This window comes from Lutra lutra, chromosome 8, assembly GCF_902655055.1.
Source record: "Lutra lutra chromosome 8, mLutLut1.2, whole genome shotgun sequence".
Taxonomy (NCBI): domain Eukaryota; kingdom Metazoa; phylum Chordata; class Mammalia; order Carnivora; family Mustelidae; genus Lutra; species Lutra lutra.
Window position 1 is genome coordinate 89,887,410 of NC_062285.1, and position 26,022 is coordinate 89,913,431.

The 26,022-nt window shown below is 40.1% G+C and overlaps 1 protein-coding gene across 10 annotated transcripts in view; it reads left to right on the forward strand.

Annotated features, from left to right (window-relative positions):
• STYK1 (serine/threonine/tyrosine kinase 1) overlaps positions 1 to 26,022 on the forward strand; it is a 41,765-nt gene that overhangs the window by 12,459 nt on the left and 3,284 nt on the right. For 2 of the 10 annotated variants that reach the window (XM_047741844.1, XM_047741846.1), the window contains 8 exons: positions 13,286 to 13,383; positions 14,924 to 15,071; positions 15,525 to 15,659; positions 18,167 to 18,433; positions 19,459 to 19,640; positions 21,456 to 21,539; positions 23,804 to 24,012; positions 25,760 to 25,800. In XM_047741844.1, coding sequence (XP_047597800.1) covers positions 13,318 to 13,383; positions 14,924 to 15,071; positions 15,525 to 15,659; positions 18,167 to 18,433; positions 19,459 to 19,640; positions 21,456 to 21,539; positions 23,804 to 24,012; positions 25,760 to 25,800 — 1,132 coding nt within the window. In that variant the 5' untranslated portion in view covers positions 13,286 to 13,317. Of the gene's footprint in view, positions 1 to 6,996; positions 7,185 to 7,289; positions 7,561 to 7,772; positions 7,820 to 8,629; positions 8,655 to 8,907; positions 9,141 to 13,285; positions 13,384 to 14,923; positions 15,072 to 15,524; positions 15,660 to 18,166; positions 18,434 to 19,458; positions 19,641 to 21,455; positions 21,540 to 23,803; positions 24,018 to 25,759; positions 25,801 to 26,022 lie in introns of those variants that run through there. The other 8 variants (XM_047741848.1, XM_047741851.1, XM_047741845.1 and 5 more) reach the window with 7 other exon arrangements.

The window sequence follows — 26,022 nt, forward strand, 5'->3', positions numbered from 1 at the left end:
AACCTATTCTAGAATGAATTTTCTCAGAGACAGAACATTTTGTGATAGCACCAAGTCAGACACAAATTCTGGCTTAACTTTTAGAGGCCACAGAACTGTGAATGTTAGCGTTGACAACAAATGAGACTTGTCCACTGAAAACTACAAAATATCATTGAGGGAAATTAAAGATCTAAATAAGTGGAAAGACATCTTGTGTTCTTAGGTAGGCAGACTTAATATTAAGATGGCAGTACTCCCCAAGTTGATTTATATAGTCAATGTATTCTCTACCAAAATTCCAGATGGCCTTTTTTACAGAAATGGCCAAGCAGATTCTAAAAGTAACATTGGAATGTAAGGATCTTACAATATCCAAAACAACCATCAAAAAGAGAACGAACTTGGATGACACATATTTAATGATTTTAAAACTCACTGGAAAGCTAAGTAATTAAGACTGTATACTATTGGTATAAGGATAGACATAATAGACAGATTTAAGAGTCTTGAAATAAACTCATACCTATGGCCATTTGATTTACTACACAGTGCTGAAACAGTTTATTGTGCAGACACATTGGATATTCATATGCAACACTAAGACACTGAAACTGTGCTGAAACAACTGGATATCCACATGCAAAAGAATGAAATGGAATGCTTACCTCACAACATATGCAGAAATTGACTCCAAATAGGTCTTAGACCCAATGTGAGAACTAAAACCATTATTCAGCCACAAGAAAGAATGAAGTACTGATTTATAGCTACAGCATGGATGTGATGGTTAAGAAATGGAGTTCAGATGGTGGAGAAGTAGGGGGACCTGGGGCTTTCCTCATCCCCCAACATAGCAGTACTGAGGTCCAGTCACTTGGAACATCCAGGAAACCCATCTGAGGATTGGAAGAAGGATTTCCGTAGTTGGAGGGAAATGACGTGGCAGGTGTGAGGTGTGTGGAACTGAATTGGGAGACCAAAAAGCTGCCATGCTGTGGAGGGGAAGGACCCCTTTCTGCAGGGAGAGAAAATGGAGAGAGGGAGAGACAGGTTGAGAGTGTGTGGCATCAGGTGTGCACAAGAAGAAAACTTCTCAGACCCAGACTGTGGTGGTTAATTTTATATGTCTATTTGACTGGGCTGTTGAATGTCCAGATAGCTGGGAAACGTTATTTCTGGGTGTCTCTGTGAGGATGTTTCTGGAAAGGATTAGCATTTGAATCAGCATACTGAGTAAAGACCTGCCCTCACCAGTGTGGGTGGGCATCATCATATTTGGGGCAAATATGGTGGAGGAAGGGTGACTTCCTCTCTCTTGAGATGGGACTTCTGTCTTGTCCTGCCCTCCAACATTGGAGCTCCTGGTTTCTGGCCTTAATGCTCTGGGACTTACACCAGTGGCCCCTAGTTCTCAGAACTTCAGCCTCATACTGAATTTGTACCACCAGCTTTCCTGACTTTCCAGCTTGCAGACTGTGGGACTACTTGGCTTGCGTAACTACATGAGCCAATTCCTATAATAAATCTCCTCTTACATATCTGCATATCCGTGTATATCTATCTATCTATATTATATATCTTATTGGTTCAATTCTCCAGAGAACCCTAATACAATGGGTGACCTTAAAAACATGGTAAGTGAAAGGAACCAGACACAAAGCTACAGATTGGATGATTCAGTTCATATGAAATGTTCAAAATAGGCACATCCACAGAGACAGCAAGTAGGTGAGTGATTGCCAGGGGCTGGGAAAGTGGGCATCGGGGTGTGACTGCTATTGGTATAGATTTCTTTTGGGGGATGATGAAAATATTCTAAAATTACAAAGCAGTGATGGTTGTACAACTTTGTGAACATAAAAGCCACTGAATTGTATACTTTAAGAAGGATGAGTTTTATGGTATGTAAATTATATCTTGGTCAAAAAGAAAGCAATATTGAAGGTAATTCTAATTTTGAAAAAAAAAAAAAAAGAGAGTGCGAGAGAGAAAAGAGCAAAGATTTTCAAGGCTCTGCTAGAAAGATGGCATAATGTAAGAAAACAAATTCCAAAGCCACACAACCTGGAAATTCCAAATCCCTGTTACTAGCTGTGTGATCTGGAGCAAGTTACTTAATCTTTCTGTGACCCAGTTTCTTCATCTATATGTGAAGTGCTTAGAACAGCACCTAACACACGGGGAGCACTATATGAACGTTTGTCATTGTATCTACATGCCATCAAATGCACTAGGCTGGAGCGGGAAGCTGTGCTAACCCATAAATGACCATTAAGGAAGGGCACAGCAGGGCAGAGTCCAAAGCAGATGGCTTCACTTGGTTTATTGTTTGAACACTGCTCCGTGTTGACTCATGGAAAGAAACTGAGTTCAGTGGGAGAGGAGGGAGAGAGAGTATGGGTCCAAGGTACAGTATCTATATTTAACTTTTCCTGGGTCCTGAAAAAGATCTAAAACTATGTTAGGAGAGACATTTAGAGGAGGGAACCCGAGAAAGGTATGGTGAAAAGTACTTTAAAAATTTTTGTTGTTCAATTTAGATAAATATTAGGCAAAAATTTTGAGGGTTTTCCTCTGGATTTAGATAATAAACTTAGGATCTTTGTTCTTCCCTTCCTGTCTCTACTGGGGTGTTGTTACCTCTTTTGTTACAAAATAAAATCAAACAGCTGTTTCAAGATTTTATTTATTTATTTATTTAGAATGTGGGGGGGGAGGGACAGAGAGAGAGAGGGAAGGAGAGAGAATCTTAAGCAGACTCTGTGCTGAGTGCAGAGCCTGTCGTGGGACTCTATTTCATAACTCTAAGATCATGAGCTGAGCTGAAATCATGAGTTGGATGCTTAGCGGACTGAGCCATCCAGGTACTCCCAAGCATATCTTTAAAGTTCATGCCACTGCCACATTTTTATTCCCAAGACAATCAAGAAGCCAGGGCTGTGTCAAGTATTTCTAACAATATTCACGTCCCTTTGTTTTAAACTGCTTTCTGCATCCTTGTAGGGTGCATTTACTCTTCCTAACTTTTCTGTAGATCTGATTCTTTCTGTCAACATGTAGCAAAGAAGGACTAGATTATGCAGCCATTTTGAGGTGATGGTAGAAGGTATTAGATTTCTTACTTAAAAGGATGGAGAAAAACTCAGTTGTCCATCTTTCCTTTGGTTTTACACTTCTGAATTCTCTTCTATGTGAATATATGTTACATAGCTTCAGATCATAATTTTCATTTCTTGGATACTAAATAAATAATTCTAATGCCTTATATTTTTACTTTATATGTTTCATGATGCTTTGTATATAAACCTCTAACAAAGAGATGTTAATTGGCTTATGTAAGGTCACACACAAGATGGGGTTAACCCAGGGCGGTAACTGAGATCTCATATCCCCTTTGCCTGTATGAGCAGAGGATCCTTTTTTTTTTTTTTTTAAATATTTTATCCATTTATTTGAGAGGAAGAGAGCACTCATACACAGAGGCAGAGGGAGTGGGAGAAGCAGAATCCCTGCTGAGCAGAAAGCCCTATATGAGGCTCAATCCCAGGACTCTAGGATCATTACCTGTGCTGAAGGCAGATGCTTAACTGACTGAGCCACCCAGGTGCCCTGAGGATACTTTCTTTTCATTCTACATTTCTCCTAGAACTTTCTATTAAGAAATAATCTAGGTGAGAAAAATATGACCAGTTCTAGGGCAGAAGGCAACTGAAGCCAAGGTGAAGATTAATGCCAGAGCCTCATTATACTTGCTAGTATATAACCATGTTAGTATAGAAATAGTATTATTTAATGTTCATATGATCCCAGGTTTTTCTCTAAAGGGCATCTCATATATGCATTAATCTGTCTTCCTAAAAATTATTGGCATCAATATATGAGAGAAGAAAAAGTATGATCAACAAATGATGGAACAATGAGTAGAATTGGCCTGAAATCTCTGAAATACCAAAGACTTAACAGCAGCTTAACCCTATTTCCCAATCATTTACTATTGAAAAGTTCTAACTGTGGGCTGTAAGGATACTTCAGAAGAAAGGGCCCTAGGCATGTGGGGGCAGGGGGAAAGGGGGAACATGATAATTCTACCTTAGACCTCTGAAATCCATTAACTTTCTTTTAGTCTAAAATTTTAAGTCCTGTTGTATCTTTTATCTTATTTGTCTTGCCAGAATGTCTCTGATTAGGTGGTTCAAGGATTATGATCCATTATTTTAAGGATTAGAAGTTAAAACCCAGGGATGTGATAAAACTTGACCAAAATGACAGAGTCAGAGACAGACAGAGATAATGTTAAAAACATGGATGCCAATTTAGAACTTTATTAAACTAGGGCCTGATAAATTTTAAATCTGACTACATTACTTTACCGACTAACATAAAAAAGCCATTTATTAAAAACTTCAGCTGAATATAAAATTGAGCATAAAATTAATGAACTTGAACATAAAATTAACATATTTATAGTAGTCCATTGTCCAGTTGTATGAAAATTTGACATCCCTCTTTGTATTCGTTAGGGTTTTCCAGAAAAAATAGAATGAACAGAACATTTGTGTGTCATCTATCTATGTAGCTACCATCCATTGAGATTTAAAGACTTAGTGGATAGTTGGCAAGTCCAAAATCTTCCGGGTAGGTGAGCAGGCTGGAGACACAGTGGAGATATGCAGTTTAAGTGCAGTATGATGGCAGAATTTCCTCCTCTTTTGAGGAGGTCAAAGACCTTCAACTGATTGGGTGAGGCATAACCATATTATGAAGGGTAATCTCCTTTACTCAAATTTCACTGACTTAAATGTTAATCTCATTTAAAAATTCCTTCACAGAAAGATCAATGTTTGATGAATTATCTTGGTACCATGGCCTAGCCAAGCTGACATATAAAATTAACCATCATACTCTTCTTGATGAAAATTTTTATTTCTACTTTTAATTTTTTTATTGTAGAAAATTTCAAAATTATACAAAAGCAAATAGGTAGGGTGGTAGGATGACTACCTATGTATTTAATAACCCAAATTTAATGATTTTCAACACCTGGCCAATCATGTTTCATATTTATCTCTGCACACTTCCATTGCTTAAATCCTGGGATTATTTTGAAGCACATGCCTATTTCTGCTTTCAAAATAAATAAATAACAGTACAATAATTTTTTTTTGCATGTTCAGACGCATCTTCCATTAAAAAAATCCTCTTAAGGGATGCCTGGCTGGCTCAGCTGGTGGAGTGTGTGACTCTTGGTCTTAGGGTTGTGAGTTTGAGCTCCACGTTGGGTATAGAGATTACTTAAAAATAAAATCTTAAAAAAATCCTTTTATAATTGACTCTTGGGAGAGAAATTCCTGGGTCAAAATTATGAATGTCATTAAGGCTCTTTTCTTACACGTTGCCAAATTTGTTTCCATAACTGTAGAAATTTAGATTCCCTGTGGTTCTTCAGAGTGTCAGAATTCTCTTTCATTTTTTCCTTCTTAAGTGGATAGGCAAAAATGTTTGCATCTTGTTTTTACTTGAATGTGTATTATTTAATTACTAGTTAAGGTAAACATCTTTGATCTTACACTACCCTTCTTCCATATTTATTAAATATTAACATTTTAGTTTGGTGTGTTGATTTTCTTTTGTTTTTCACTTTTCATGACCATTTATTTATTGTCATCTTAGTAATTTTCTTACTATAGTTACTAAGTTATATAGAATTTCCTTGTTTTTATTCATTGGTTGATCCTTTCTTTGTGATTTTTTTTCCCTATTGGAAGGTATCTTCTCACTCTCTCTCTATTTAAAAATATTTATTTGAGAGAGAGCGAGCACAAAAGCAGGGGAAGGGAGAAAGACAAGTGGACTCTGGGCTGAGCCTGGAGCCTAGTGGGGGCTCAATTCCATGGGAGGGGGTCACTACTGGAGCTGAAATCCCAACTCGGGCGCTCAACCAACTGAGTCACTCAGGCGCCCTAGGAGTCTTCTCTTTTAGACTTCTCAAATCCTCACCAATCCAATATGACTTACACTGTTATTTTTTGTTTCTTAAAACATATAATCATTTTTACAACTAAAATTTAATTTTGCATGGGAATGAAGGATGGAAATTATTATTGCCAAATGAGTAACCATAATATGCATATTATGCATAATCCACATAATGATAATCAATCTTAATAGTTCTCAACCTAGCTGTAATTTAGTATCTCCTGGGAAACAGTCCTTTTTTTCAGTGGTGATAGAAATCATAATTATGGGATTCATAATCATCACAATCTCTTCCAAGATCCACATATATAAATGTTTTGATAATAGATGATTTGTTTTCTTATTCAGAGTTATAGATGCTTAATGATTGGTACAGCTACTCCCCAGCCTGGGAGATAGGTGAAGGGAGGAGGAAGGGAGGAGAGACTGCGACGTATTGACTGTTTGTCATGGGTTGGGCACTATACTAGGTTTTTTACATAAAGTATCCCGTAGAGCTTTCAAATGCATTGACAGATAGATATTATGGTCTCTAATTACAAGTGGAAAAACAGGCTCAGAAAGGTCAGAATGACATATATGCAGTTATGATGAATGGTGGACCTGAGATTCAAATAGAAGTCTGATTCCAAATCTCCTTCTCTTACCACTATCCCACAGGGAATTATAGTTAGGGTAGGGATAGGAATGAAACTTGAGAGTTCTGGGGCTTCTGTGATGTGGGTCAGAAGATGCCGGTCTGAAGGAGTCTTCAGAATTTGAGAGGCAAGGTGGTAGAGCTGCTTGAGGGGACTTGCTGGTTGCCCTGCCCTTTACTGGTGGGATTCATTTCTTGCTGCTCTCTGTGGTTCTTCGCTGCCCTCAGGAGAGAAAGAGGCGTCCTGCTCCCTAAATGAGGAAGGGAAGGCATGGCAAGTTCTGGTGTTATGCCTCTGGATGCTTTATGAATAACCTATCAAGCCAGACCAGGACCTCAGACCTCCGACTCTGTTATCATAGCACCAGCTCTTTGCTGATTCCATGTCTCATAATTTCCAGAATGCTTAGCTCTGCAGCATGTTGACCCACTCCTGAAGAGGGACTCTGCTGTTTGCTCCTCGAGGTGCAGAATGACATTCCCAGAGGCATCTTTTTCATCTTGCCAGGCCTTTGTTGTTTTTTACCTAGGATTACCTTCTATGTATAGAATCTTTAGAGGGACACACCCTGGATGACATGGCCTTGAGGTAAATGGCAGTTGAGCTGATTTCCTGATTGTGAAATCGTCTGCCCATTTTTCTCTCTGCCTGCCTGGGTCTGGGATTCATTTATTAGACCATGAGAAAGTGTGCGTGTATGTGTGTGTGCACATATGTTCCTTCAGTCTTTCACAAAATGTCTTCCTTCTGTCCTGTTCAGTGTGGCTCTCCTCTCTGCCAGAGGGCAATGTACTAGGATAGGCTGGGGAAGTGGCAGAGCAACAAAGGGCTTCTCATTTATGGGGGAAACTGCCAAGATTTTTAAAGTACCAGAAGTCTCCCCACCACCCTGAAAGAAAAGTCTAGCAGAGTGACGGGGACTGATCCTTGGAAATACACTCTGACTGACGACAGTAGCAGAGAGGTGTTTTTTTTTTTTTTTTTAAGATTTTATTTATTTATTTGACACAGAGAGATCACAAGTAGAGAGAGAGGCAGGCGGAGAGAGAGGAGGGAGCAGGCTCCCTGCTGAGCAGAGAGCCCGATGTGGGGCTCTATCCCAGGACCCTGAGATCATGACCTGAGCCGAAGGCAGCGGCTTAACCCACTGAGCCACCCAGGCGCCCCAGCAGAGAGGTGTTTGAGAGAAGCCCCCAGCAGGTGTCTTCTGGTGTGTCCATAAGGTAGGAGAAAGGGCACGCAGATGGAACAGAAGCAATTCTGTGTTTAGGGGTGGGAGGTAGTTGTGTGTCCTTGGCTTTTCCCTGATTGAGAAGCCTTATCCTGGACTGGGGAAATGGTTGTTCATTAGTGATCTCAGGAACAGAAAACAGTCAGTGGGAGAATATCTAATTTGAAATATATATGTTATTTCTGGGTTTTTGAGGTTCAAACGTGGTTGATGGAGAATAGGAATCAAGAATGTGCAAAATAGAATGATCCTTATAATAAAAATAAAATGTCTTGAATTTGTACAACACCTCAAAGGAAATAAAATGTAATCTCTGTAATCATATTTAAAATCTGATGGGGCATGTAGTGTTACTGTAATTCTTACCTAGATGTTAGGGAGCCTGTCTTGCAACACATTGCTCCTCTATAAAGCAAATTTTTTGGGCAGTACCAGGATGGAAGTTAAGCTTTCTTGTCTCTACCCGTGTAGCACATGCTTTAGGAATTCCTGTAGATATGTAAAAATAAGAAAAGTTGGTAACACTTAGGCTCATTGTTAAAAGAAGGTCAGGACCTTTGTTTTTTGTTTTTGTTTTTAAAGATTTTATTTATTTATTTGACAGACAGAGATCACAAGTAGGCAGAGAGGCTGGCAGAGAGAGAGGAGGAAGCAGGCTCCCTGCTGAGCAGAGAGCCTGATGTGGGGCTTGATCCCAGAACCCCAGGATCATGACCTGAGCCGAAGGCAGAGGCTTTAACCCACGGAGCCACCCAGGAGCCCCAGAACCTTTGTTTAAACAAGGCCAGGATTCCCAGACACCACAGAAGACTCTCTTCCAACCATTTGTAAGTGCATTTCTAACTCCGGGTTTCTAGGAAAGTGGGGGAGGCTGAAGATCAGAACAACCAAAATCCTTCAGCATCTGAGAAGAACAGGAGGACAAGGGATTTCTTCTGGGTAATGTCCCCCTCTCTTTGTCTCATCCACACTAGGTGGTATCACGCTGCACAAGGCAAGTTATCGACACTGGTCAGGTTTTCTGGATTGAAAGAGTGTCTTTCAATGTGCCTTTCTCTTTACTCTTTGTCCTCTGACCAGTGTGCTTCAAGAGAAAGGTGGAGGCTTGGGTGCTGCATGGTGTTCTACCCCTGAGGCCAGTGCCCTGTGTCCTGGGAGTTCTAGCCCCTTCCTGACCCTCATGCTCTCAGTGAAAGATTGCTAGTTCTGGAAGCTAGACCCTTTTTCTCAAAAAGCAGAAGATAGAAAAAGGATTGAGATAAGATCCAGGAAAGTGAGCAAACAAAGAAAATGATCCAGGATTCTATGATCTGGTGAGTCCTGGGAAAAGTTTCTGATGCTACTTTTATTTCTGAATACGTTTTAAATTTTGTTTATTTATTTGACAGATAGAGATCACAAGTAGGCAGAGAGGCAGGCAGAGAGAGAGAGGAGGAAGCAGGCTCCCCGCTGAGCAGGGAGCCCGATGTGGGGCTCGATCCCAGGACCCTGGGATCATGACCTGAGCCGAAGGCAGAGGCTTTAACCCACTGAGCCACCCAGGTGCCCCTATTTCTGAATATGTTTTGAAGACAGACATGCAGACATTGTCTGTGCCCCTGTAAGATCTTGGAGAACTACTCACCTGCCCTTCCCAAATTATGTTGTATTTGTTGGTGAAGTTTGGTTTCAGGATTATGCTTTCTGTGATTCTTTTGGATTCTGACATAATTCTTTTTTGACACTGTTGGTCTTGTCCATTTGAATGACAAGTACAGATGTGTAGTAAAGTAGTTTAAGAAATATTGGGTCTGTAATTAAAAGACTGGGGCATGAAACCTTGCTGTGTCATTTACTTGCTTTTTTGTGTTTTAATTTTTTAAAAATGTTTTATGTATTTATTTGGCAGAAGAAAGAGAGCACACGAGCAGGGGGAGCGTTAGGCCGAGGGAGAAGCAGATTCCATGATGAGCAAGGAGCCAGATATGGGCCTTGATCCCAGGACTCTGGGATTGTGACCCGAGCCAAAGGCAGACGTTTAACCGACTAAGCCATCTAGGCACCCCTGTTTTAACTTTTTTTTTTTTTTTTAACCCTGGCGTATTCAAAACATGATCTTGCTGAGCTGCAGTTTCCTCATTTCTGAGAAAATGCCTAACATAATACCTGGGACATTGTAGCTGCTCAGCCTATGTTTATTAGAGCTGAAAATAGGAAGGACAGCTTGCTTTTCAGAATGTTAAAGATTAAGTCATTTTGGAATCCTGTAGATAGAGCTGAGCAGTTCTTTTCTATCTCATTTCCAATTTAAGAAAATTCCAGTTCATTCCAGTAAATGGTTTTCGGTTTTGGTTTTGTTTTGTTTTGCTAGACAGCTCAAGGGTAGGGATGAAGGGGGAGGGGAAGAGAAGGTGAGTGAGGTAGAAGGTGGGCTGCCTCAGTCTGGGGGCTGCCACTTCCATATATTTTACCCTCCTCACCTGAGGCCTTTGAGCTGTCTGCCTCATAGCCCACAGCTATTAATAGCTCCCTTACCCACTGTGGCATCCATCTGGGCGGATGGGTCGCTTGTCTTCATAAAAAACATGGCTGGCAGACCCACTTGTGTTGACACACAGATGAAAAGTTTGAGGGTGAGGCTGGTGTAACATTAATCATATCTTATGGGAACAGGGCCAGGTGTTATACAGAGGTCAGCTGAGGAATTTCTCACAACAAGTACGCAGATGGAATACAGAAGAATGGATCTAATTCTTAAAGTCTATTTGTAGATGTATTTTGGTTAAGAATTTCTTTTGGACACTTCTGAGTAAATTGCTGACTATATCTGGGAGATTATATTGTGCTCACTGGACAGAAGTGTTGCTAGTAGGAGTTGTGTTATTCTTGCAAATAGAACTGTGTTTGTGTGTAATGAAGCAGGTACAAAGATGTGGCATAGTGTTATGCTTGCATTGTGCCTACGTATAAGAGTTTGGAGAGTTTGGGGTGCCTGGGTGGCTCAGTGGCTCAGTGGGTTAAAGCCTCTGCCTTCGGCTCAGGTCGTGATCCCAGAGTCCTGGGATCGAGCCCCGCATCGGGCTCTCTGCTCAGCGGGGAGCCTGCTTCCCCCTCTCTCTGCCTGCCTCTCTGCCTACTTGTGATCTCTGTCTGTCAAATAAATAAATAAAATCTTTAAAAAAAAAAAAGAGTTTGGAGAGTTTATGTTCATAGTTAGCTTAATTTCAGTTATAACCATTCACTTGTCTGGTCTCCAGACTGTAATCTTGCAAAGATTTGGGCTGAACTTTACCCCCCGTTTCACTCTCATTTTCTTCCTGTCGTATATCCTTCTTTGTTGTGCTATTTCCTCCTCTAGATTCTCAATTCAGGAAGGGAGCTGAACTTTTCACTATGCCAACAGAAAGCCAGAAGTGGTTGAGAAGAGAGAAAATAAGGAATGATAACCACAAATGAGGCGATAATATTGTTTTAATTGGAGCCCTACCTGAGGAGATTTGGCACTGTTAGATGTAGGTATACGTAAACTATAGGCAAGCTGTGTACATATTTTCAAACCATTAAATGGAATTATCAGAATAAACAACTCTCAACTTTACTGGATCCTTGATTCTAATGGCTTGAATCTAGTAATACATGGCACAGGGAGAGAACTGTGGGATAATGTTTTATATATGTAAGGACTTCTTCTCTTACAGTCTAGGTAAGAGAAGGAGTAGCCAACATACATTTTTTCTTTTCAAAGATTTATTTTTTTTAAAGATTTTATTTATTTATTTGACACAGAGAGAGATCACAAGTAGGCAGAGCAGCAGGCAGAGATAGGGGGAAGTAGTCTCCCTGCTGAGCAGAGAGGCCGATGCGGGGCTCGATCCTAGGACCCTGAGATCACGACCTGAGCCGGAGGCAGAGGCCCAACCCCTGAGCCACCCAGGCACCCCTCAAAGATTTTATTTTTAAGTAATTTCTACACCCAACATGATGCTCCAACTCACAACCGTGAGATCAAGAGTCTCATGTTCTGTGGACTGAGCCAGAAGGGTGCTCCTATATTTTTGTCTTAACACAAGGAGAAAACTGTCTAGATGTAATCAAAGGGGATAGAGTATTAGCCATATGCACATAAATGTTGGTCAAGAACACTGATAGGTTAGAATCTAACGAAGAGGAAGAGTCATCCTAGAAGGTTCTGGCATGAAGGCATGTCTTTTCTCAGGTTGACACAGGGGGCAGGCAAAGTGGTGTGGTAACTGAATATTTTGCTGCAGAGAGGAAAGTGATGGAGAGGAATATTGTTGCTACAAGTGAATATGAGCATCTTCTAATAGAAGTGCTCTGGTGGGCTCTAAAGGTGGTAAGGCTTCCTGTGTAGGCTTCCATGCCCCTGGAGGCAGTAATGCCTGGTGTGTTTACCTTAAAAATTCTAGACTCATTTTGTATATTCCATATGTCTGTAGCCAAACTGTAACAGTTGGAAAGAGCTTATTGTACAATGCCTGGAAAACAGTCTGTGAGTGGCCCTCACCATAGCGCCCCACCCCCCGCCCACGTTTGTTTCCCTGCTCCAGCATCCAATTACATTGGGCTTCTAGTTGTTAACTACACCCAGCTTCTTCAAAGTATCCATGCCCAAATAAAACTACACAAATGAACCTTGTTCGGGAAATGTAATAGGAGGTCATAGTATCCAGATCATCACCCTGTGCTCTGTAATAAGTGTGACATGCAGGTGCAAGGGAATAAGCATGGATTTATTTGAGTCACTGGGTGTGGGTGGGTATGTTTGGCCGCATGCCTGTTGTTGTGTTTGGCCTGCCATGAGCAGTTCTAGCAGGATCCGTGTGCACACTGGCCTTTACATTTCTTCCTGCGGTAGGTAGTAGTGGGTGTGTAGTTTGGTTTCTGGGCGGAGCTTGCAAGTTGGAGCTGGCTGCTGACCAACTTTTTTTTCTACTTGTACTGTGGTTAAGAGAGATTATGGTCACGGACACTCCTGGGTGAACCAAACTTGTTAAACTGGCTGCTCCCTAAATGAACACAGTTACATCTGATAGTGCACTAAAGGGAAGTAAGAGCAAAGGAGAACAAGAATGAGAATGGCGGTGAGAAATTTCCAAGCAGTTTTGGAATTCTCCTGACCGTGCTAATGTCTTATCATTTAAGATCCTCTCCTTCTCTACCATCTCAAAGCTCCCTGATTCCTCCCCTAGCACCAGTGCTATGGTCTGTGGGATGTGGAAACTTTCCCAAATGCCTTTCACCTTGCCTTCTTGGGTTATAAACTAGAAGAAGATGGACATTGTTATCTTCTAATTCACTGACTTTGTAGATCTCTTGTTCTGCAAAAGTCCACAAGGTGCCTCTCCTCTCCCAGGTCTTCTTCTTGCCTACTCCTCTGTATATATGGGCTTCTGTCAACCAGCCACACACCTGTCTTTCTTCTGAGTAATAAGAAAATTGTCTGCTTCTCATCTCACAGTACAAGCTCATGGAGCTCCAAGAATTGTGAGAATGGGGGTGAGGCTGAAACTGGAAGACTTTATGTATGTGTTTCAGGCACTAAGAGACTCTGCCTCAATAAGTCGTATTGTGGTTCCTAGTATCAACAATAAAGCACAACATGTAATAGAAAACCACATATATGGTATAGAGCACATATGTAAATATAGTGTTCTGCAATTCTGATTTGTAAAATTTTTCTTGTTAGCAAATCACTATAAAACTAGATCACATATTTAGGATGACCTGGACAGTTTTAAAAAAATCACTTTTTTTTTTCAGATTAGTCAGAATTAATTAGAACCAGGGAAGACTTTTGTTAACCAAAAGCAAAATAAAGTTTGTAGACATCTATAATATATCTATCTACACGCTTACATATATGTGTGTATGTGTGTGTATACGTATGTATGTATAGACACCAGTTCTCTTCAGAAAGAGCAAACCAGGTTTTGGGAGCTGTAATTTCATATATATGCTGACCATACAGTTAAAAGTGATGCACCTAAAGAATCTGTGGTCCAGTAAGCAAGAAGCTAGTTTCCTTGGAGGACAGTTGGGAACTGAATAAAAGGAGAAGGACGGAGTGGGAGAAAGATTTTTATGGTATATCACTTTGGTTTTTTTTTTTTTTTTTTTAGTTTTGAAACTTATGAATATATATATAAATATATATATATATATATTTTTAAGAGAGAGACACAGAAGATGGCTTGGTTCTGGAACTCCCTTTAATCTACATACTAGTAGGAATGAATGCCTGTGTCTGTCTAAATATAATGACCAGAGGAAGATCCAATTAAAAAATAAGGGATACATCAAAAAAAAAAAATTAAACCTGCTTAGGAGTATAGGGGACGTAGATCAATCCTGCCGACCACAAATGCTCACACAGGTGCTGGGAACAGTGAATTTGAGCATTGGAGCAGGGGTCTTGGGTAGGAGGGGAAACTTTAAAATAATTTGAGAAACAATGGCATGAAAGGATAAGGCCAGATCAGGACTATATTTGCTGTATAGTAAGAAAGACAAAAATGGGGGTGCCTGGGTGGCTCAGTGGGTTAAGCCGCTGCCTTCGGCTCAGGTCATGATCTCAGGGTCCTGGGATTGAGCCCCGCATCGGGCTCTCTGCTCAGCAGGGAGCCTGCTTCCTCCTCTCTCTCTGCCTGCCTCTCTGCCTGCTTGTGATCTCTCTCTGTCAAATAAATAAATAAAATCTTTAAAAAAAAAAAAAGAAAGACAAAAATGCTAGGAAAAAACAAAGTTCTTCACACTTCAATATCAGGTAGATGGACAGAGATGAATGGATGACTCAAAAAGTTCCAGGTAGCCATGTACTTAATACCTAATGATTTTTTAAATTTAATTTTTAAAAAAGATTTCATTCATTTATTTGATAGAGACACAGAGAGAGGGGGAACACAAGTAGGGGGAGTGGGAGAGGGTGAAGCAGCCTCCCGGCAGAGCAGGGAGCCCAATGCGGGGCTTGATCCCACGATTCTGGGATCATGACCTGACCTGAAGGCAGAAGCTTAATGACTGAGCCACCCAGTAGCTCCCCTAATGACCTTTTGAGGGGTCTTAAAATTATCTGCATGCTCCGTTTTATTTTTTTCAGAATAACTCCATTCTTGGGAATTATTCTCAGTGGTGCTCTGTGCATTCTCTGAGGGCCAAGCAAAGGATTGGACAGCTGTGTGGCCTGGGAGATGAGAGGGGCATGGCACGAATACTACTGGAATGCAGTCTCAGTGACAAGCTGTGTGGTAAGGGCAGACACCAGAGATGCCTATCTTCTGATTCCAGGATGACAGAGACTAAGGTCTGCATAGATTCCAGAAGAAGGATGAGTTGACTACTAGTAGAAATGAAGACAGTGTCCATAAAGGAATGGGCACTAGAGGTCATTGTCTTTGAAGAGGGACAACTGCCAGTCAGAGATCCAGAGGCTACATCCTTCATCCTACATCTCCTCAGCAGGAAAAATGAGAGATAAGAAACAGAGCGCACTTGATAGACTGAGATGTGGGGACACTGGGGTTTCTGATTAGAGAGCTGCTCCCAATAATGGTTCCATTGTATGGAAGTGGAGGGGAAGAAGGAAGGGATGATCATTTCATGTATGAGGAGCTGAGGACTGGTGGGTAGGGGAGGTTGTGTGGATGTGAGATTGGGGTTCTTCTGCAATCTCTCCTCTCCCTGCTTGATTTCCTACCCAGTTGTCCGGGAGCAGCAGTACGAGATTATCATCATCCCAACCATCCTGGTTGGCATCTTCCTTATCCTTCTTGCCGTCATCCTGTGGCTTTTTATCAGAGGTCAAAGAGCTCAACAACAGTCTCCTGGACTCCGAGGTAAAACTCAAACTGGGGCTGGGAGGAGGGCCAGGGAAGATGGAGATGACAAAAAGGAAGACCCAAGTCTCAGTAAGCCCAAGTCTAGAAGGTGAGGTCCTTGCTACGGGAGAGGAAGTATGGGTCCTGTCTCGTGGAGTTGAGGAAAGGTGAGCTCTTCTCTAGGAATTCACGAGTACAAACTCTGTAATCCTTGTTATTTGAAACAACAGTGGGCAGAAGAGACTTCATGTGACTTGTTTCTATCTTCTTTGTCCTATTGAACTATCAAATATTTGGCCATGTAAGTGTCTACATATTGGGGAGGAAGTTTAGTAGGTAAAGCCCTAGGCTTTTTTTTTTTTTTTTTTTTTTTTTTACCAGCCTTGAAGGATGATATTTTACTCTGTAATACATCCCAGCTCTGCTCTGTGTTCTGGACTGTACGATGAGAAGGGGTGGCCTTTATAGCAGTCTTTGGAGCATTAAGTAGGAGACAATGTCCTGTTCTGAAGTACCACTGGGTGTATAATGAAAGTGAATTAGTTTACATGAAACTAGGAGTAAAATGAAGAAAAAAAAGTCCTGACAGGGATCAGAAACTGTTTGGTGGCTGATCCCCATTCCCTCTCTAAATGGGAATTGGGTGATGGGCATTAAGGAGGGCACTTGATGTCATGAACATTGGGTATTATAAGCAACTGATGAATCACCAGATTCTACCCTTGAAACTAATAATGCACTATATGTGAAGTAAATTGAATTTAAATAAAAATTTAAGAAATTAACCCAATTCTCTTCTAATTCATTTACAGAAAAACTTCTCAGAGAAGTGGTCTAACTTCACTCCCATGACTTCTACTTGTCACATTCTCTTTCGAACATACTAAAATAAGGCTTTTATCCCCACCACTCCACCAAAACAGTTCTTTCTGAGATTGCCAATGACAGCTATAACTGAGTCCTCTTCTCAACCTGTCAAAAGCATTTGGAACAAATTTGCACCTTCTTCTTCTTGAAACACTCTTTTCTTTTTAAATCTATAGTCACTCCCTTAATGGCCTCATTTTCAGTCTTATGGATTCAAACACTTTCTCTCTTCTAATTGTAGTCCCCCTGAACTTCAGATTCCTGTGTTTAATTTCACAGTTTGGATCCAATGCACATCTTGTATGTAATATGCCCACAGCAAAGGTCCTGAAATTCCCTCAGAAATGTCCTCTGATTTTTGATGTGTTCAGTCTAAAATCTTACAGATGTCCTTGACTCCTTTTTTTCTCATACTTTGTATCCAATCCATTAGCAAATCCTGTTAACTCTTATCTTCAAAAGAAATGCAAGCCTCTCTCATGTCTCATAGATAATTGCAATACACTTCTAACTGGTTTCCCTCATTCTCTCCCTATCCCTTCATCCACTGTTTTCCATAGAGCAGTAGAATGATTCTTTTAAGGCCTAAATCAGTCCTGGCCATTCTCTGCTTGGAATAAAATGTAATATTTTTTAGAATAAAAAAAGACAAAATTCTTTCAATGGCCTTCTAGAATCTGGGCCCACTCTGGCCTCATCTCATGTAATTCTCCAGTTATCCCACATGGCTCCAGCTGTACTAATTTCATTCCTCTTCCTCAGATATGCCAGGCATGTTTCTTCCTCAATACATCTGCTCTTCCTGTTCCCTCCGTCTGTAATATCCTTCCTGATACCAGTATGGTTTGGTCTCTAATTGCTTCCAGGAACTTCTCAAATGTCATCCTATCAGAAAGGCCTGTCCTGGCCTTGAAATATAAAATAGCATCACAGATAGCCTCTGATTCTGCTGTTTTCCTTTATAGCACTCATCCCCTGGTATGATATTATCTACTTCCTCTAGCCTACCACAAGAAAGTAATCATAAGAATCTGGACTTTGCCTATTCCCAACACCTAGAATAGTTTCTGGCATGCAGGATGTGATACCTGTCACATAAATGGATAGATTAATGAGTGAATGGTGGTTTAATGAGAAGAATTTCTCTTTCCAATGGAGAAAAATTGACTAAGAAAAGGGGAAAGTACCAGAAGATTTTTTTATTTTTTTGGCTAAGACTCTAGGAAATACGCAATAATTTGACTTTGGGGACATCGTAAGGGAGGAAGAATAACCATGTCTTCGAGTTGATTGACTTAAGCATTAGTCCCTAGTGGTAGTTACCACCACTTTATAGATATCAGCGGTTTGCGTACCTATTCAGGAATGTCCTTAATTGTTTCTATACTAATGCCGAGCTGTAATCCTGAGAAAGGTAGAAAGAAAATGACATAACCACTTTTCAGAGGTCCATCTTGAGTTGTCTTAGAAGTAGTAGGGTTATTATAAATGTTTTCCAAGGTTCGTGTTGATGCTGGTTCACACAAGGTACCACCACATCGTGTAGAGAGAAAATTGCTAAAGGAACTTCATTGTCGTCTGTCTGTGTGTTCCAGGCTCTGCTCTTCTGGAGCCCCTAGGGTAGGGTAAAGATGACTAGTATCATCTCTTTGTTCTAGGCATTGGCCCTGTGCCTCCATCTAGGGGCCTAAGCTGGGAGGCGGCAGGGCATGGAGGAAGTGTGTTCGTGCCACTTAAGGAGACCTCAGTGGAAAGCCTCCTACGGACTACCACTCATGCTCTGGCTAAGCTGCAGGTGCCCCGGGAGCAACTCTCTGAAGTTCTGGAGCAGATCCACAATGGTAGTTGTGGAACCATCTACCGAACCAAGATGTACACGGGGGACCCTGCTAAGCCAAAGAGTGTTGTCCTCAAGGCTTTGGAAGGTAAAAGGAGAAGTGTTTGACTTCCCTATCTCTTTTTTACTTTCCCACAGTGAGCCCCCAGCCCTGAATGCTGATGAGCTTATGGACATTAAGATGATTATGCTGAGTGAAATAAGTCAAGCAGAGAGAGTCAATTATCATATGGTTTCACTTATTTGTGGAGCATAACAAATAGCATGGAGGACAAGGGGAGTTAGAGAGGAGAAGGGAGTTGGGGGAAATTGGAAGGGGAGGTGAACCATGAGAGACTATGGACTCTGAAAAACAATCTGAGGGTTTTGAAGGGGCGGGGGTGGGAGGTTGGGGGAACCAGGTGGTGGGTATTAGAGAGTGCACGGACTGCATGGAGCACTGGGTGCAGTGCAAAAACAAGGAATACTGTTATGCTGAAAATAAAAAAAATAAAAAAATTTAAAAAAATTTTAAAAAAGATGTTAATCAACGGATAGCGATGATCACAGTTGTGTGCAGAGGAAGAAAAGGATAGAAAGTGAAAACTGGAGGCAAAAATATTTTTCTTGGGGGTCTTTCCCTAGCTCTGTTGCCTATTGAGGCTGCTGGAACTGATTTTTTCATACTGAATCTTAGTGCTTGAGGATTTTGAGGTGGTTCCTTCATTTGTCTGCACTATCAATTTCCCTAATATTGTTTCCTTCCTTCCTTCCTTCCCCCCTTCCTTTCTCTCTCTTTATATGGATCAGTAGTAATGGATACATAAAACAGAACAAGAATAGGATAAGCAAGAATACTAATCGAAAGGCCTAGGCAGTGATAATATTAGAATGTGAACACTTGTCTATTTAGGCAGATGAAAGTCTATCCAGTTCTAAAGCCTATGATTGTTTGCTTTGACAAAAAAATCAGTGACATTGAGAATTATCTTCTAATTAGTTCCCCTTTCTCTTTACCTTTTGTCAGTATTTCTTCTCCTATGGAGTCTTGAAAATTACCATCGTCTTCCCTCATACCTCCCATTGTATTGATCATGTTCTGACCACTTCCCATGGCTCATCTGTCCTCCACAGAACCGACTGGGCTCCAGGAAGTACAGGATTTCTTAGGGCGAGTCCAATTCTATCAGTACCTGGGGAAGCACAGGAACCTGGTGCAGCTGGAAGGCTGCTGCACGGAGAAGCTGCCGCTCTATATGGTGCTGGAGGATGTGGCCCAAGGGGACCTGCTCAGCTTTCTCTGGACCTGTCGGCGGGTGAGCAGCAGGGTAGAGGTGTTGGGAAGGAAAGGCTTGACCTGGCTGATGAGCTGTTCACATGTCAAGTAGCCTGGCCAATGACAAAGCAGAAAGATCTTATAGCAACATAATAGTGATTGAGTATTACCATCCAATAGAACTTTTTAGGATGACAGAAAAATTCTCTTATCTTCTCTGTTTAAAATGGTAGCCATTAATCACATTTGAAGCCCCTGATATGTGGCTGATGTGACTGAGAGACTGAATTTTTAAAATTTTATTTAATTTTAAATGATAAACACTTCAATAGCCACATGTGGCTAATGGCTATCATATGGGATAGTGCAGATTTGGAGTATGAACTTTGCACTTTATAGCCTACGAGCTATGTGACTTTGGGCAAGTCACCCCTCTGAGCCTGAATTTTCTGCACCTGTAAAATGGGAATAATAATAAGTTATTATTAAAGTTAACAGAAATCATGTATGTAAAAACTACTGTTAGTATGGATTGTAATTTTACTGCTGTTAGTCTTAAATGTGTCTTCTGTTCTATACCATCACTCCAATATGCCAGGGTTGATAAGGAGAAATCCAGCTTGAAAGTTACTGTACTTCAAATTCATATTTAAACAAATTTAAATGTTCAGAAATTTCCAGAGTAAAGTGCAAGTCCTTTTCCTTGCAGTTTTCCTGCTTCTCTACATATTCCTCTATCTGAAGTACTGCATGTTTCCCTAGTTAGTTCCTCACTTACAAGTTTAATATTAACCAAGCCTCCTCCAAAGACTGATTACTTTACTACTAAATGTGTATGATAAAGGGACCCTGTTAATGCCTTACATCTGGTGGTGCAGATAGGACAATGTGCAAGTCTTGAGGCATTAAAACCTTTGTAAGAGGTTATTCGTCTGTAACTTGTTCTCTGCTCTAACTTTGCTATTCTGTTTTTCAAAACGATTATGCTTCTCTATTTTAGACCATCTACACATGCTTCTCGCATTACACCAAATGTCTCCCCTTTCCTTTTTTTACTTTTTTGCATAGTCATTGTCTGCTCATCCTTCAGATCTTTAAATTTTGTCACCATCATCTGCTCTCTTTTCCATGTCCTTCATGGAGCTTATAGATATGTAACCATATGTTTATATATAGTTATATACTTCGAGTTCCAGAAGGCAGTAGACGTGTTAATTTACTCACTCTTGTGTTCTGAGTTCCCAAGATGGAACCTGGCACATAGTAGGCCTTCAGTAATGTGCTGAGTGAATGTGCTTAATTAATCACACACATACACAGGCCTCAGGAAAATTGTTGCTTTATCCAGGCGATAGTCTTATGCATATCAGATTTTTTTTTCCTCTGGACACAATATTTATTTATTTATTTTAAAATTTATTTATTTATTTTCAGCATAACAGTATTCATTGATTTTGCACCACAACCAGTGCTCCATGCAATCCGTGCCCTCTCCAGTACCCACCACCTGGTTCCCCCAACCTCCCAGCCCCCGCCCCTTCAAACACCTCAGATTGTTTTTCAGAGTTCATAGTCTCTCATGGTTCATCTCCCCTTCCAATTCTTAACTGCTGTTCTGTTATTCCTTCGTTCTGTTATTGATCTACACTATTGTTTTTCTGGGTTGGTATATCATTGTACTTCTTTGCATATCTGAGCATCTCTCATATTAACCTCTCCTTGAATCTTCATCTCTATGTTTTTGTATCTTTTCCTTAGCCTTGACATCTGAATTTAAGAATATCTCTGCCCTTATTTTATTTTTTAAAATCTGTTCATGTCATTTTGATATAATGTTTTTTCTTTGTCTCTTTAGGATGTAATGACCATGGATGGCCTTCTCTATGATCTCACAGAAAAACAAGTCTATCACATTGGGAGGCAGGTCCTCCTGGCTTTGGTAAGGCTGGGCAAAATGACAACAGTTGGTATGGATTTTTCTTGTTAGCCTGATATTTGACATCATATTTCTCATATTTATATTTCCAAATGGTGTAGATCATTAAGAAAACTGGATGGAAGTTAAGGGGCAGAAACTCAAGCACTGATAAATTGTTTTCAGTTCTTTCTTTATGAAATTATTTAGATAATATACCACAGGATTGGTAATTCTAGGCAGAAAGTCGTAGGGTTTGTAGAAGGAACAGGAAGGATTTTAAAAGGTGGTCAACAACCAGGGCCAAGAACTATATGCTTGACACTCTTACTTCCCCATATATACTAAAATTAAGATATGTAAAATGAAAAAAAAAAGATATGTAAAATGGCAAATAGTGAATGAGTTGGGAAGAGAAACCAAATGGATGAAACGCTACAGAGCTAAAAGAAGTGCACAGTTTTATGCCTGAAAAACAAGAAAGACAAGTTCAGAACATGTTTGGCTGGAGACGTGCTTTGATGCTGAATGTGATAGGAAATAAATATACTTTAAAAAGAACAACAAACAAATGGAAAAGAAGAAATAAAAAGGGATCAAGCCTTCATTCTAAACCAACTTAATTAAATAAAGAGGTAAGAGAAAAATAGGGTTTAAAGGGTTTAAGAGAAAAAATAATGTACATTTACCAGAATTAGGAAATTTAGATGACTATTTCTTTGAAGTTATTTAGATAACTGTGCTTAAAATTAGCGTTTACTATACAGAAAATCAGGCTCTGTGAAACTACTATTTTAGGTAGTTGATATATCTCGCATCCTTGAGGTGTGAAATGTATCAGGGATCTAAATGGAATCTGGGAAAGCTTAGAAAAGAAGCCGTGAGGTGAGAAGGAGGAGTAGTTAACAGCGAAGTTCCCATGGCATAGGAGAGAGCACATCGTAGAAATGAATATTATCCACAGTATTTGGAGGGCCTAGTTGGTATGCTCCCCTGATAAAGTTAGGGTGTCAGGATATAGCCTATCTCATATTCTGAACCACAATTGCAGTGGTTCCCCAAAGGGATGCACTGATCATGGGTCTGGGTTACCAGTTACAAGGCATTATCATACTATTTTTTTTCTTACTTTGACAACCTCAAAGTCACTATATTCTTTAATTCTTCTCATGACAGTATAATCTCTTTGTCCTAAAACCTCACCTCACCAGGGACAGAAAGCTGCTAGGTACTGTTTTCTTTAACATCAGAGACTGGAAATGACCATCTTAACCTTTTATGTATGTATGTATGTATGTATGTATGTATGTATGTATGTATGTTATTCTTGTTTTGCAATCATAGACCTCAATCTCTAGCTCTTTGGTCATGTATAGCTTCTCAGGTTCTTATGCCTTGAATAGCTTCCTGTTTGGGGAAATGATTGCAGCAAATCTGTGCCATCCAGGCGCAATGGCTTTCAAATGCTTTGGCTGTGCTAGAATCATTGTGATACTTCTTAAAAATAGAGATTACCAGGTCCTTCTTCCTAGATTTTGGTTAGGTAAACCTGGGCCAAAAATCATATGTTTTAAAAAAGCTCTCAGGCAATTCTGATTTGTAGGCTGGCTAGAGAATTATTAGTAGAATTTGTAGTACTTCCTATGAATTAGAATACCCACTTCTGGTCACTACCACTTGACTGTGTGACCTTATGTAATCATTTAGATTTATCTGAAAGATACTTCCCTAACTCATCTGACCTACTTATTTTAGGGGCAGAAGGAGATGATATAAAGCTCTGTATAAATTCAATATTATGACACTCAATTTCACTTTGTATGTATCACCTTATTTGGGGGACTGCTGCTAGATACTTGAAACCTGTTTCCTTTTCCAGGATCTAGCTGGAACCCATCCAAGAGAAATGTGATAGGAAACTCATGCAGGGGTCAGACCTTGACACAGAATGAGTGATCATACAGTCCAAACCCAGTATGGACCGTATGATCACTTTATTAACCCAATACTGGGTTAATGCTATTTGGATTATTTGCTCAGTTCATTAATGCTATTAATTATGTTATTAATGCTATTTGGATTATTTGCTCAGTTTGGTAATCCTAACCATAATGCAAAAATGTCTGATCCATTATGTTAATTTGGAAGTGATCTGTCATTATCAACGAGACTTGTTCAAAGTTGAAAATGTCCTTGTCTTTTTGAGGATTCCTAGGACTGCTTCTCCTTGTCTTTGACTGGAGCCATGACCTCAGACAGCTGATCCATCTTTGATCTTATACTGACAGGAATTTCTCCAGGATAAGCATCTGTTCCATGGGGATGTAGCAGCTAGGAATATCCTGATCCAAAGTGATCTTACTGCCAAGCTCTGTGGACTGGGCCTGGCTTATGAAGTCCATGCCCGAGGGGCCATCCCAGCTACTCACTCTGTACCTCTCAAGTGGCTTGCCCCAGAACGACTTCTGCTGAAACCAGCTGGCATCAGAGGAGATGTGTACGGTTTGTTTCTGCCCTTTGGACTTCTTCCCTTCTTGACCTAGGTGTCCTCCAGATCCTGACCATGACTGCATCTGTTGTCAATTATGTCTACCTGTGAAATCTCTACTAAGAAGTCAGACAGACTCTCCAGGAGAAATGTGTGTTTTGTGACAGAGCTCATACTTGGCATCTGACTGCAATCCTTTCTAGTGCCTTTTAAAGTATTCCTTCTGTATTAGATTAGCAGTTTTAATTAGGAAAGAGAAAAGAAACGTGAACATGTTCTTCATACCAATATCCAAGGACTTAATCTAGTAGAGTCCCTCTTCTCTGAAGGAGGTGGGTCCACTTAATCAAAAGTTCTGTTAAACCAGGAATTATTAAAATGAAAAGAAAATACATATTTATTGATTGATCTTTTGAGGGAAGGCCAAAGCCTTTTTTAGAGGATTGATCTGCTAAATGAAGTTATACATTGTATTTTGTGTATAAATAGCATCCATAACACATTAATTTTGAGGCTTAGCTTGGGATGATTCTGAGTGAAAAATCTGAAAAAATGGTAAAGCAATTTGACTGCTGCTGATGATTATTTTTTTCCAATTTTCTACTGTCGGCTCACCCATGCAATTTGGCAACCCTTTCTTTTTGGCAGTGTATTTTTATAGTATACTTTCAAAGCATTCAGCCTAGTTTTCAGGAGCTAATACTTCTTTGCATTTATATTTAACTGGTTACATAATTACATTGATTTATCTGATGGTATAGTACTGTAAAGAATAACAATTGACTTTAGCTAACCATATAATTCAGCAGCTTGGAGAAGCATATAGATGTAACATATAAGGGGTGCCTGGGTGGCTCAGTGGATTAAGCTGCTGCCTTCAGCTCAGGTCATGGTATCAGGGTCCTGGGATGGAGCCCCTCATCTGCCTCAGCATCCCTGCTGAGCAGAGAGCCTGCTTCCCCCCCTTTCTCTGCCTGACTCTCTGCCTACTTGTGATCTCTCTCTCTGTCAAATAAATAAATAAAATCTTTTAAAAAAACATATAATATCTTACTAGCATGAATGTCATGAGCAGCAGAGGAAATTTAGAACGTCAGTTAATATGGTGAGTCAATTAAGAGATTCCCATTGCTGCTCCACTGCCATCTGCTTTTCAGTAGAGGTCTGGGAATAATAAGCTTACCTGGGAAATATTGCTTGTTTAATGGTGATATTACAGAATAGTGAAATTAACATGTCTTAAGTCATATTGCTCTGACAAATATCTATTTCTGTTATGTGTAAGATTGTTCTGTTAATATTTTTCCTAGGTTTGGGCAGTTAGATGTATGGAGGAAATAGTAGATAAATGATAAACCTCACTGGGACTTGTGCTAAGAATAAAGGCTAGAATTTCATCAGGAAGGAATGGAAAGGATGAAAAAGATGCAGAAAGTAGTTTCTTTATGTTTGGGTAGATGTGTTTGTGTGTTTGCATAAACACCCCCCCCCCACAATTTAGCAATTGATAATAAACATCCATTAATGTGAAATATAGAAGACAGGAGACATACAACCACTCTGCAAAGAGATTAGACTTGATGGGGATTGAACAGAAATACTTTTTAATGTTTTCTAATTACTTTATGTTATGAGACACCTTCAATTCCCCTGTGTTGCCTTTATATGGTTCTTACGAAGGCCCCTGATAGTTTAAGTACTCTCTTTAGGAAAGGAAGAAATAGAAATTAAGTAAATGGCTTTGTTTCTTTCACAGCTGGTCCTTTGGGATCCTGCTTTATGAGATGGTGACTCTAGGTAAGGAGGGTCCCTAAAGTACTGCCTGTATGCAAATATAAAGTATGTTTATTGGGGTGGGGGATGACATATGCTATGGGAAGAGGTTTCAGTATGAGGTTTGAACTGGGCTGACATGAAATCCCTTTACTCCTTTTAACTTTATTTGCTTTCTTTTTCTTTCTTTCCCTCAACATTTTACCAATTCCAAAAGAGGTTTGAAAATCCAAAGAATAATTCCAA